This window comes from Carlito syrichta, unplaced genomic scaffold, assembly GCF_000164805.1.
Source record: "Carlito syrichta isolate Samal-C Ts95f unplaced genomic scaffold, Tarsius_syrichta-2.0.1 Scaffold6706, whole genome shotgun sequence".
In the NCBI taxonomy this organism is placed as follows: domain Eukaryota; kingdom Metazoa; phylum Chordata; class Mammalia; order Primates; family Tarsiidae; genus Carlito; species Carlito syrichta.
The window spans coordinates 397,151-410,773 of record NW_006950802.1 but is presented as its reverse complement, the minus strand read 5'-3'; the positions used below and the strand labels follow the sequence as shown (position 1 = coordinate 410,773).

Genomic DNA, 13,623 nt, shown 5'->3' with positions numbered 1-13,623 from the left:
CTCATCCTAATTCTTTCTGGTCCCACTCACTCTTATATTCTATATGTGCTACTGAGTTTTGCATGGAATCAGCACCCAAGATGTTATTCTAAATACTTAACAACCAGTACAGCGTGGGCACCAGGCAACAGAACAGCGCTGGCCATAAAAATAACTGGCAAGGTAAAGCCAGCCTTGTCTATGAACTCTGAGGAACAAAACCCTAGATCTCTTTTCTCTAGGGTTTTGTTCCTCAGAGAATGCTCTTTATAATATTTTCAGGAACACTTCACTGTACACACATGCAGAAAAATTCTTTAACAATTTATAAAACATTTTTATTTGAATATTTCATAGACATTCAAAGTACACTGGCTCATAAATAGGAGAGTTGACATCTCCCAAGGCTGGGCAGAAGCTGTGTATGGCTTCCTTACTTCAAGATTTGCCCTGACTGGAAAAAAAACTGAGCCACAGCTTATTTGGTTTTGATGTCTAGTACAATAGTTAATTTCTTTCTTAAGTTCTTTTTAAATTCAACATATAAACTGACCTCATTTTTGGAGGCATTTTTTTAAAGTATAAAAATGTCCATTAAATACAGGGGGGGCCCCCAAAACCTGGAACTTATTAAAAATTGTGTATTTATTCTTACATGCTCTTTTTTTGAGTTGGAGTCTCACTCTGTCGCCCAGACTGGAGCGCAGTGGCCGCTCCCGGCCACCACAGCCTCAACCTGCTGGGCTCCAGCGATCCTTCCGCCTCAGCCTTCCAAGTAGCTGGAATTACAGGCATGTGCTACCACGCCTGGCTGATTTTTTAATTTATTGTAGCGATGAGGTCTCGCTGCCCAGGCGGGTCTCGAACCCACGGGCTCAGGCAATCCACTCACCTCAGCCTCCCAAAGGCGCGGGATTACAGGCTGAGCCACCGAGCCCGGCAATTCTTACATGTTTAAACTTCAGCCACCTTCAAAGTACTCTCTGATTCAATACAGCTTTCAAGACACTTTTTCCAGTGCTCAAAACAATTTTTGAACTTGTCCATTTTGATGTCTTTTAGTGCTTCTGCTGGTTTTTGTTTCACCTCTTCCACACTGGCAAAACATTTCCCTTTGAGGACTTTTTTCATCTGGGGATACAAAAAAGAGTCTCTTGGGGTGAGATCAGGTGAATAGGGAGGGTAGGGCACAGGGGTCATGCTGGTTTTGGTCAAAAACTGATGAACACTCAGCGCAATGTGGGCAGGTGCACTTGTAAATCATCCATCATGCAATGGGCAAATGCTTTGAAAGAATCTCCAAAAATAATTCACTGGAGCAGAATGCAGCCTTTCACAAAAATGCCAGGTGGCACACCGATGCTGATGGGTTCCTAGAATACTTACCTAGTGGGGGAAGCCTGAACTGGGGCCTGCCCTCCCAAAAAAATTCCAGTTTTTTTGGGAGGGTCCCCCCTCATATTGAGGAACACTGTACACTTAATATGTGAGCATTTTAATGCATTTAAAATGCAAAAATAATAACAATAAAATAGGAAAGGCAGCCAATTCATAGAAGTATAAAAGAGAAGAATGGAAGAATGCTGATGACTCCTGCGGTAAGGTGACAGAGGAACCACATACTGTTGTTTCCTTTGTACATACTAAAACTTTCAGAATTACGTTTACTACATCAAATAGGGGTTTTTTCTATTTAAAATTTTTCCTACTAAATCTTACTTCTTGCTTATTATTCTTTTGTGTATTTCAAAATTATCTTCATCCTTTTTTTTTTTGTGAAACCATTTCCCTATTTTTATTGAAAAATCATAGGGTTGTGCTTTTGTATAAAGTTTGTACATTTAGCAATGCAAAATACTGACACACAAAAAAACAAAAACAAATGATGTAGAAATTCAATCATTTTGATTCAATGCTCTTGTGTTTTTAAAAAAGAAAAAAAAATGCAAGACTCAGAATTGTGGAGTGGTTGGCATGCCAATCTGCATTCTTCTTAAACTGAACATCCCAAACCTATAACCTTCAGGTTCCAATCAATCCAGAGGATTGAGATGAAAGTATTCTATTGCTCCTAATGATAATCCTTACATCATTCTAAGTATGTGTGTTCTTAAACCTGTCAGATGTACATGATTTTTAAAGAAATAGTTATTGGAAAAAATAATAATCTTTGGTATTGAAGGAAAGTTATTCTAAAAATATTTCCAAACATAAACATTTTTCATTGCTACATATTTTTATCAGGAAGAACTCCGAATTACTTTGAAGTCTCCAGTGGCATAAAAATCAGAGTCACACTTAAAAGGTTCATTAGAAAGAGACACGTAGATATTCCCATTGTCCACTGTCACTGTGTGAATCCTTTGCTTTATTCCTTTGGAGCACCACTTGGGTTTTGCTGATGGATCTTTAGGATTTATAGACTGGTATAGTCCTTCTCCTGTTGCCAAAGTAATTTTGTATTTATGCCAGGGGCAAACTATACATGGTCGTCCATCAAATTCCTAGGGAAGAAGATAACTTATTTAATATTCTGATATTTCAAATGTTCATGATATACTACAGATTCTGAACAGAATCTACTGAAGAAGACCCAAGTTGAGGAAAAGGGCAGTTTCTCTTTTTTCCTCCCATTTTTAAGAATTATTCAGCACAAGGCAGAATCTAATTTAAGAACAGTCATCAAGTTATTTTGCAGTTGATAAGAAATCCAGTTAGAGCTCTATCAGAAGATCTGATTTGCTCAGACAACTATACCATGTGACTGCAGTTGTGCTGTTATCTATTAGACATTAATGTCACTTCCTTGACAGAAATGGAGCAAGGGCTTCAAATGCTTCTATAGGAATTTTCACTAACTGCTGGAAGAACTACAAGCTCCAGATATAAATTCAAGAGGAGTTACTAAAGGCATGAGAGCATGTATTCCTCAAAGAGCAATTTGTGTTCTTAGGTGGTTAATTCCCAACTTTTTAACTTAATGAAGTGCTTCTCAAACTTTAAAGAACATGGGAATCACCTAGATCTTATTTAAATACAGATCTCTGTTTAAATTCAGTAGGCCTACAGGATGAGCGAAGGACAAGAGTCTGCATGTCTTAGAAGCTCCCAGGTGACAACAAAGTTGCTGGTCTATGGACAGCACTTTGAATGGCAAGGACTTAAAGCTCTCATTATAGACTGGAACTGGGGAAATTCTATGATGTAGAAGGTGCTACACTTTTCTTCTACAAGCAAATGTGCAGGAATACTGATTTGTACCTTCATAAAACTGTCAGCAAGCATTCACGTTTCCATCATTTAAACACACATCTGTCTTTTAACATAAGGACAGGTGTGAAGCCAGGTAGATATCAAGTGTAGAGAGAGTGGAATGCTAAGTTCAAGCTTGTACTTTGCATCAGTTAAAGATAGATCAGTCAGTCTTGTGAAGTAGAAAATAAAAAATTAGATGTCTAGTTTTAGAATGCAAGGAATGGGGGCAAATTCCCCCATTCCTCCTCACTTAAGACTTCAAAGTGTGGTTTCTTTCTTTAAAAATATATTTATATCGTATATTTGTCTCACATTATAAAAGTAATATATAGCCAGGCTCGGTGGCTCAGCCTGTAATCCCGCGCCTTTGGGAGGCTGAGGTGAGTGGATTGCCTGAGCCCGCGGGTTCGAGACCCGCCTGGGCAGTGAGACCTCATCTCTACAATAAATCAAAAAAATCAGCCGGGCATGGTAGCGCATGCCTGTAATTCCGGCTACTTGGAAGGCTGAGGCGGAAGGATCGCCGGAGCCCAGCAGGTCGAGGCTGCGGTAGCCGGGAGTGGCCACTGCACTCCAGTCTGGGTAACAGAGTGAGACTCCAACTCAAAAAAAAAAAAAAAAGTAATATATACTCGTTGTAAGTAAAAGTCAAATTATGCAGAGTGTGAAGTAAAAAGTAAATTTTTTTGTATTTTAAAAAATGGGATCTCATTAGGATTATTCTACGACTTGCTTTTTTCCAGTCCCAATTACACTGTTGACACCCGTCCATACCAACACATACAGATTTGCCCATTATTGATTGCCTAGTACAGTTTTCTATAGCATGGCTGAATCATAATTTACTTAACCAGTTTCTTATTGTCAAAACATTTAGGTTGTCTTTAGTTACTCACTATAATCAATAATGCTACAATGAACATTTCCTATACATATACTTAAACATTGTACAATTATATCCATAGGCTAGATATCTCAGAATATAATTGCTAGGCCAAAAGACATGCATATTTTTCTGAGAAATGGTTTTCTTTACATTCTAGGATTGTGAATACCTAGAATACTGGAAATTATATTTAAAGCATTAGAATATAACTCAAACCCAATATGTTATTTTTAAATAAAGAATGAAATAAAATAATAAGAATATAAATAAGAAAGATCTGAGTTTATTGAAAATAGATCTAATTGTACATACCTCTATATCTCCCAAATGTAAAGGTCCTCCTGAGTCTGAAAAGGAATTGAATATTACATGGAGTCACTAAAAAGACCTATATTTTGATGGTTTCATGGTTAATAAAAGTTTTATGAATAAAAGACAAAATCTTACGGTAACAGCGAATATCCATAGCATGATATTCTCCTTTGTGGTAGAAAATGACCACTTCTCTATCGTGAACAACAGCTGTCATTCTTCCAGATTTTTTAAGGTTATCTTCTCTGCCAACACAGACAGAAGAATATTCCTTATTTTCAGGATCCTGTACATGGCCATCAAGATTCATCCTAGTTGAACAAAAAGAAAAAAGGAGAAAGAACTAAAAGTAATCTTCACTAGACTGACTACAATTTAACTGAGAGATAATAAAAGGAATGAATAGTCTGTATTTGAGAAAAATGGAAGCATTCTTCTGTAGCTATATAAGATTAAACATTTATAGTTACTAGATTATAGTTAGTCATTACTTTGCATTACAGACACTTAAAGCCTGCCAGAATCAGGGAGAACTCCCCAAGCTAAGGCTAGAGTTGTGTTAGATTCATTTAAGAAGGAATGTTTAAGAAAGAAATTTCAGACCTGAAACACAGAAACTTAAGTTTCACTATCCCCTTATTCCTTATCAAATTAAATACTAAACAAAACCTGGTTATTATCTGCATTGTTTTCAGCCTTCTGCTAAAGACAGGATTCTTCAATATTCTGAATAGTCTTGGGCCCTTTGGCTGAGGAGACTCGTTGGTTTTGCCTAGCATACACTGCTGCTCTTATAGGACAGCCAGATAACTATTATAGCAATTTCAGACAGAAATTGTCCTTACCTTCTTCTGCCTTAAATGGTGAACAAAGAAATGACTTTCTCCTCAATTAGTTTACGGAGAATTTGCAGATACTATATTTTTTCTTGGCACAGGTATCAGCCTATTTCTTTGAAAGCAACCCTGAGACCTTTCGTAATAGTCTAAGAACATACTCACAGGCTGTTAATTCCATGTGAGAAGGAAACATCAAGATGCATCAGTGTCAGGGTTTCAGACCCATATAGAGGATTTTCCCAAGGGTTTCCCATATGAGGGCACTTAAGGTTTTTTCCTGTGATCGTTTTTCCAAGAATGTTTATATTTATTATTCTCCATTTCTAATCCTAAATCTGTCCTATTATTCCTAACTTCTTTCCATTAGAGATGGAAGTTGCTATCCCAAAGTTTCTGGAAACATTCCTGCTCTTCTTCCCCATCTCAGGATATAGAAAGTGGTAGTTTTCACAACAACTTTTTTTTTTTTTTTTTTTTGAGTAAGAGTCTCACTCTGCTGCACAGGCTGGAGGGCAGTGGCACGCTCACAGCCACCGCAGCCTTGACTTGCTGGGCTCAGGTCATCCTTTTGCCTCAGCCTTCCAAGTAGCTGGAACCACAGGCACGCACCATCACACCCAGTTAATTTTTTTGACTTATTGTAGAGACGAGGTCTCATCAAGTTGCCTAGGTGGGTCTTGAATTCCTGGACTCGGGCAATCTTCTTGCCTCCACCTCCCAAACAGGCATGAGCCACCGCACTGGGCTTGACAATAACTTTCAAAAAATGTGAAGAACCATATTATTATCTTATCTTAGCACTGACAAAATAAAAAAGAGAGCTTTTCCTCTAGGCAAGACTTTATTCTGAATCTTTGCATATAATGAAATAAAAACCACAAGACAGAGACTAAAACCAGAGTTTTGCTTTTTCTTTTACTTATTTCCTAGACAAGTACATTATCAGATATCCCTGCATGGTTTGTGTCCTCTACTGGAAAATAAGAATCTTCAACCACCTGGACAACATCCACCCCTGCTACTGGCACAAGGCTAGCTCATGCCACAGTGTGGGTGGACAGGAAAGTGGCTGCCTACCACATTCATGCATGAGACCCTGGACGTACCTGAGCTACTACCTTGGAGTAGGGCTACTTCAGTTCCTTTTGCATGACAGAAAGGCTTACGACCAAAGACAGAAATCATGGTCACATCTAATCATAACCTACTTTTATCTTTGGGACACTGACGGACAAGTTTCTCTGTAATCTATTTAGGGAGGAAAATATGTTTGAAAAAGTAAGTAGGCAACATTTTCAAGGAGAATTTTGACAAGAGTCTTTAGCACAACAGAATTATAAAATAAAAACTTTCAACGATCGATCTTCACAGTCTCCTTCTGCAGAGTTCTCCTTCCACATTAGAGATTATCATTAATTTGTAAGTATTTTCTGATATTTACTATGATATAATCCCACTATGCAACTGGGACTTCAGGAAGTAAGACAGATGAGGTTTCTGCCCTCACAAAGATTACATCCTAGTTGGTGAGATTGATAAGTAAACAAATGCGTAGTAAAATAATTGTGCAATATCATAAGAACCATGATGAAAATAAACCAAGTAACATGAGACAGAAAGTAATAGGGAGAGGCAAATTTGCAAAGAATGGGTTGGGAAGGTAATTGAGGTAGCAGTTGAGCTGAAACCCCCAAAATGCAAATGAACTAGACATACTAAGAGCTGAGGGCAGAGAATTCTATACTGACAGAATAGTAAAAGCCTGGAAAAAAAGAAGGAAAGAAAAGTCTTGGTTCATCTGGGGAACAGATCAGCCAGATTATGTTTCAGATGACAGGAACACCATGAACAAGACAGTAAATAGGCAGGAGCCAGGCTGTGCATAGTATGTGCGGATTCTATTCTAAGAGCAATGGGAAGCCACCGAAGGGTGTAAAACAGGGAAGTGTGACATGATCTATTTTTTTGCTGTTTTCAGTCAGGGTCTTACTCTGTTGCTCAGACTGGATTGCAGTGGCATGCTCATGGATACTGTAGCCTCCACCTGCCGGGCTCAGGTGAGTCTTCCACCTCAGCCTTCCAAGTAGTTGGAACTACAGGTGTGCACTACCATGCTCAGCTAATTTTTAAAAAAAATTTGTTGTAGAGACCAAGTCTTGCCAAGTTATCCAGGCTGGTCTTAAATCCCTGTGCTCAGGCAATCCTCTTGCCTCAGCCTCCCAAACTGCTAGGATTACAGGCATGAGTCACTGTACCCAGCTGACATGATCTATTTTTAAAAGAATGCCTTGGGCTAAGCAGGCATGATGCTTCATGCCTATAACCTCAGCACTTTGAGAGGCCAATGTGGGAGGATTGCTTGAGCCCAGGAGTCCAGAAGACCAACCTAGGCAACATAGGAAGACTTCATTTCTACAAAAAAATAAAAAACTTAGCTGGGTGTGGTGGTGCATGCCTGTAGTCCCAGATACTTAGGAGGCTGAGGCAAAAGGATGGCCTGAGCTCAGGAGGTTGAGGCTGCAAAAAGCCGTGATCATGCCTCTGTACTCGCGCCTGGGTAACAGAGTGAGACACTGACTCAAAAACAAAAAATCAAAAAAAAAAAAAAAAAAAGGCTCTGAGGAGAATGGGTTGTAGCAGAACAATAACTAAAGCACAGAACTCAGAAAACTACTGCAGTGGTCTGTGGGAGAGACGGTGGCTTGCACCAGGGTGTTGACTGGTATGGGAGAGAAAAAGTAGTAACAACAGCAGTAACTATAATGTTGTTATACTAACTACATGCTAGGTACTGTTTTAAGACTTTACATTTATTTATTAATTCCTTTAATCCTTAACACATTACTAAAAAGTATAATGATTTTAATTTTAGAAAACTGAGGCACAGAGAAGCTGGGCTGATGAACTGGAAAGAACGAGCTACAGAAAAAATAAATAAATTTGACTCCCAAGTTTCTGGTGTGTGCAATGAGGTACAGTGCCAATGTCTGTGATGAGAAAGGAATGATATTTTTGCAAAGATGGAGAATGAAGAGCTAGTTACATTTTGTTTAAGGTGCCTTGGAGACATCCAATGGAGATAGCAAATCAGCAGTCAGATACATGAGACTAGAGCTGAGAACTGCTATAGCGATAAATTTGGGAGTTCCCAGGTTATAAAAATCAAAGGAATCACTTGGAGAAGGATCGTAGATAGGGAAGACGTTCTAAGACAATTCCTGAAGCACTGCAGCATTTAGAGGTGAAGTGGAGGAGAGGCTGAAGAAAGGCAAGACCAGCGAGTGTCCAAGCTATTGCTAATCAAGTGAAATTCATTCACTGCTCTCTTCTCTACTCTTCAAACTGCAAATAACTGATATTCCAGGAAAAAGGCAGGCAATGAGGTCAAGTCCGCTCCAATGCTGACTACTTTTATGTATTAAAAAATAAGATACATGGAGAAAACCTGGAGTTCCTAGAAAACTGCCCTGAAACTGTGCTTGTTCCATGAAGAGCTGGGCTGGCCCTGCACCCTCCTCTTTCTGTAAATTCACTTATCCCCTGTACCTCCACTCTCCTAGAAATCAAATACTAAGTAGCATCCAAGTAGGGCTTACATTCAGAATAAAACCATTACTACTCTCTTTTCCTTGTATTTCTAAAGTTTGTCTTCTACTCTTTAATATCCTTTTGGAGAAATATAGAAATTAATTTTAGAGGGAAAAATCAAGACCACGAAATATCTCAATATTGTTTATAAGGACAGGATCAAGGGTTATAGGTCTGATCCAATCCTTGATTCAAAATAATTTCAATACATTTGGCAGACATTCTTCAAAACAGGAAGAATAAGCTCACAATAAGCCTCTTATAAATGGCATATGTATTTTCAACTTCAAATTATTCTTCAGTCATTTTATAACACCTCAATAGACATTTACTTTTGACTCAAGCCTTTTAAAGCAAAATATAATAACAATTCTAAAGGTTGTGGCAGGCAACCCTCTAGGGTCCCCTTGTACTGTGGGAGCTTTTCTGTCCTCTCAATAAATCCTGCTTTCCAAAAAAATAATAAAGGTTGTGGCAAGGCTAGGTTTTATTCAATATTTTCACTTTCAGGTCCATTTTAACAATTTCACTATTTTATGGATTGATTTAATAAGAGTGGGAAACTACAGAAAGGCTCAGACAACCTAAGAAGGATTCAACTCTGCCTTATGCAAGACAAGGAATTACATATGGAAACGGAAAGGAAGTGAGTCAAAGTGATGATCCGTTAGCTGTTCAACATTAAGTCTCTTGTGAAATGCTCGTGATATTAAACACACATACACTTGTTTACAATTGGAGATATTTAACAAAATTATAAATCAGATGTCAACATCAAGTAAATACCCTAATTTTAGGAAGACAATCCTTCATCATTCACACCCTCTTCAAATATGGTAATGTCATATTTCATATGACGCTAAACAGGATGACAATGTACCTTTCACTGGTCAACCTGCCATTTTAGTTCCACTCAAGTCTTAAGTTAACATTTTACATACAGACAAATATATCCAACTTCTTTAAAGAGGGCACTTGTACTGTGGTATACCTAGCTTAGAATAGTTAAAAACTATGGACCCAATCCCCTCCTCCCAACAAGAAGGAAAATTCATTCATGGAAATGCCAAGTGGCTTCAGGCCTTCTGCAGATAATTTTCCTGATGGCTTCTCTGAATATTTATTTGATCTTGTAGGACTGCTTGGAAGTTTTAAAATGTTAAAAGGAAAAAACAATGGCTTGTTTAAAAAGTAAGTTTATAAAACAATAAACATTATTAGAAGTCTCTATGTGAGTGTTAGGAGTGAGCTTTAAAGAGATAATTTCTATACAGGCCACTATTTTGAGAGGGGTAGCTCTGAGCCATGTGAAAGACAGATATCAAATATCATTGTAAGCCTGAGCTCTAAACCTGAGGCGTAGGTAAAGGGGTGTGTGTGTGTTGATGGGGAGAGACCACTCTGAATTCAATGTATAAAGGGGAGCATTACATGAACCAAGCTTAGAAAATTATAGGCATGTCAAATTTGTACTCTAAAGTTTGCATTGTTAATTCTAGCCCTAACCTAGTTACTTTTTAAAAAGAATAAAAACAACATTACACACACTATTTAAAAAAATTTATCTTACAGTAAGAAAAAAAAAAGCAAAAATATATTGTTTTTACGAAAAGGTAAAGAGGACCATGGCCACAATTTTCTGGATTAGCTATGGCTGACAAGAGATGAGAATACTATCTCTAGTCATCTGGTTTTACTTGATTTTGGCAGGTACCCAAAGTGTACAAATTGTTCAGATGGTAGTATTTACCTTCAGAGTTGGACGTGCAGAATTTATCACACTTTGTGACAGAACAGACAGAGGGGCAATAATGATAAGAAAAATGGGAACAAATGAACTAACTGAAAGAAAGGGAAACAGGCTGAAGAAAAAGAAAGAAATGTGGAATTTGCAGTACATACAACTTACAAGGGATTCAGATTCATAATATATGAAGCAGTCCTATAGACCAGTAAGAAAATGCCAAGTAATTGTTGAGAAATGGGCAAAAGACATGACAAATATTTCACAGATAAGAAAATCTGAATGGCCAGAGATGCTCAACCTCATTAGTAGAAAAATGCAAAGGAAATGCAAAGCAAGCAACAAATGGGACACTATTTTCCATCCACCAGAATGGCAAAAAAATTATACCAAGTATTGGCAAAAATATAAAACTGCTAGTGATAACATAAATTAGTGCTACCACAGTTTGGTATTACCTTGTAAGTAGAAAACATATTCATCACCAAAATCCCACTTTAGGTATATGCCAGAGATGCACAGGTACACATACACAAGAAATATACTAGAAATGGTTATAACAGCAAAAGACAAAAAACAGCACAAACCTCATCAACAGTAGAAAGGATAATGTGCATGCTTATTCAATGGAATGCTGCACAACCATGAAAATGCATCACTATATCAAGCTGGATTAATTAAAAAAATGCAACTTCACGTGAAAAAATTAAAAGGGAATTCAGAGTACGCTTCCATTTTTGTCAAGTGCAAACAGGCAAAGCCAAACAATATATTATTCATGGATACATGTATATAGGGTAAATATATAAAGAAAAGCAAGGCGATAATAAACATAAAATTTCTTAAGTGTCTCAAAATATTTATTTAATTCTTATAAGTAAAATTATTCTTTTCAGCATTTAAGTTGTATCCTACTTTATGTAGCAAATAACCCAAAACCCAAGAAAAATGGAATAAAATTGCACTTTCTGTCCTCAGAGAATGTGCCTGTGCATATATCATGAATGAATGAATGATTTAATAATTGTGTACAGCTTATTTCCAAACTTGGTACTAGAAGAGGCGATAAATAAATAGTTCTCTTTTTTCCTCAGGCAAAAACTAGAAAAGAAGTACTACTATCGAGCAAGTAACACATTACAAGAGATGTAGACTAACATCAAAAGTTAATTATCTTTTCCCGACTCCAAATAAATGAGAACCAAATACAGTCCTTTCTCAAACTTCAGTCTCTTCGAACATACACGTCTTTGCAGGGTTTGCCTCCAAGAAAAACTGTAGTGAACTCTGACCGGGCTGATAAGAAATGAGAAGCAAGGCTGGAGGTAGCTGATAAAGGTTTCAGAGAACTATGATTACCCTTGCATTCTGCTTGGGAAAGTATTATCTCACCCGTCACATAATAGTTTCCTCTAAATATCATAAATGCTACAGTTTATTTAGGATATCTGTTGTTTAGTTATAATTAACACCCATATTACTCAATTAAATATTGTGAACATCATGGTCCATCCAGACAAGAGTAAAAGCCTATATATTCACCTTAATTACCATTACTTTGAGGAACTATTCATAAACTCCCACACACTTCCTCTACTTTAAGACAGAATCTTAACTGAATAAATGAAAGTGGAAAATTAAACAACTTACCCAGTTTGGGAGCTAGATTAAAACTCTCATCTGAAAAATTTAGTTGTTCTGCTCCACAGTTCTCTTCAAGAAAAATTTTTGGCCTGTCCCTAAACTTAGGCTTCTAAAGGTGCTAACTCCATATAAAATGACACATTCGCTAAATTGATCCTCTGTCACTATGAGATCTCTTTCCAACAAAGGAAATAAATTCAAGTTGAATTATATAGATATATAAACTCTAGTTCTCAACAAACACTGGAGACAAAAGAGACGTGAAATTAAAGCTACTTACTTGTTACTCGTCTTGAGCAATGACTAAGGTGTGTTTGCTAAGTCTAGAGACTTGGCCTACACAGGATCAAAATGCTTATCTCAATGACACCTCTGCTTTTTAGGTTCAGGGAAGAGAAATGCCATAGATTGTAGTTTTTTGTATCTCTTATAATGGCAGACTAATAACAGATAAAACCAGCTACCCTTCGGTGACTGCCTACTGCTTGGACACTCTGCATATATTAGTTCATTAATCTTCACAAAACCGCCAATGGGTAGGTACTCATTTCATTCAGGTAGCACTCACGGATTTATAAAAACGCGTGACCTGCAGGTAAACTATCTTGAAGACAGAAACCGTTTGGCAAAGATTCACATTGGTGATATATATGTTACTGATATTTATTAGATATATATATATATATCACCAAAGATGATGGTCCTGAATATTTAATTTAGAAACGTTAATGTGCAGAAGTTATGACCACACATGTTTAACATGTAATACTTGCCTAATAATTTAATAAAGTCATACAGCCGCTCTGGAAATCGCCACCATCCGCTGACCTTAGAGATCTGTGACCACAGGTGAGCTAGACCTGGGTTTGAATCCCGGTTCTGCGTGATGTGGGGCAAGTTGCTTAATTTCGCTGTGCCGCAGTTTCCTCGTCTGCAAGAAGGGATGTGGGGAGGGAGAAATGCTTTAACACACGTCAAACGTTTGGAGTAGGACCTGCAGCGGGAAACGCCCGCATCAAGTCAGTTGTCCACTCCAGAGGTCCTCCCAGCTCGGATAGCTTATCCTTCGTGACTTCAAGCTGTGTTGCACATTTCAGGAAAGACGGTCTGTAGTTCTCGGACTGAGGGTGGCTGTCCAGATGCAGTGGACTCTCCCGACTGCAGACTCCAGGAGACGAATCCCCCGGACCGCCACGGTTTTGATATGGATTTAGAGCCAGCTAAGAGGGTTAAAAACGCCCTCCCGAGGCGGAAGGTCTGGGATGCGGCCCAACTCTCAAGGTGAACGAGCTCTGGGGACCTCCTGGGCCTGGCGGAAGCCTGCCCCGGAGGGCTAACCTTTAACCAAGGCTGAACCAAGGCCCAGGAGAGCAGCG

General features: G+C 38.1%; 1 protein-coding gene across 3 annotated transcripts; it reads right to left on the bottom strand.

Annotated features, from left to right (window-relative positions):
- Nucleotides 1–2,196: 2,196 nt before the first annotated feature.
- Nucleotides 2,197–13,186, bottom strand: RFESD (Rieske Fe-S domain containing). Of its 3 annotated transcripts, XM_008051181.1 has the most exons (6): nucleotides 8,447–8,886; nucleotides 6,932–7,014; nucleotides 6,743–6,757; nucleotides 4,568–4,743; nucleotides 4,433–4,467; nucleotides 2,197–2,483 (listed from the first exon to the last, which is right to left on the bottom strand). In XM_008051181.1, the coding sequence occupies exons 1-6, from the start codon at nucleotides 8,504–8,506 to the stop codon at nucleotides 2,220–2,222; spliced, it is 633 nt and encodes a 210-aa protein (XP_008049372.1). In that variant the 5' UTR covers nucleotides 8,507–8,886; the 3' UTR covers nucleotides 2,197–2,219. The 3 variants fall into 3 exon arrangements, with proteins under 3 accessions (XP_008049372.1, XP_008049311.1, XP_021564602.1); XM_008051120.2 differs by lacking the exons at nucleotides 6,743–6,757; nucleotides 6,932–7,014; nucleotides 8,447–8,886 and adding an exon at nucleotides 13,021–13,186; XM_021708927.1 differs by lacking the exons at nucleotides 6,743–6,757; nucleotides 6,932–7,014.
- Nucleotides 13,187–13,623: the final 437 nt, after the last annotated feature.

Excerpts from the sequence above, each read along its gene's own strand:
- RFESD (XM_008051181.1), bottom strand. The coding sequence starts at position 8,506 with ATGCTGCAGTGCTTCAGGAATTGTCTTAGAACGTCTTCCCTATCTACG. Across the intron at positions 4,468-4,567 it reads TATGGATATTCGCTGTTACC|ACTCAGGAGGACCTTTACAT; the intron begins GTAAGATTTTGT and ends ATTCCTTTTCAG. Across the intron at positions 2,484-4,432 it reads TACATTTGGGAGATATAGAG|GAATTTGATGGACGACCATG; the intron begins GTATGTACAATT and ends CTTCTTCCCTAG.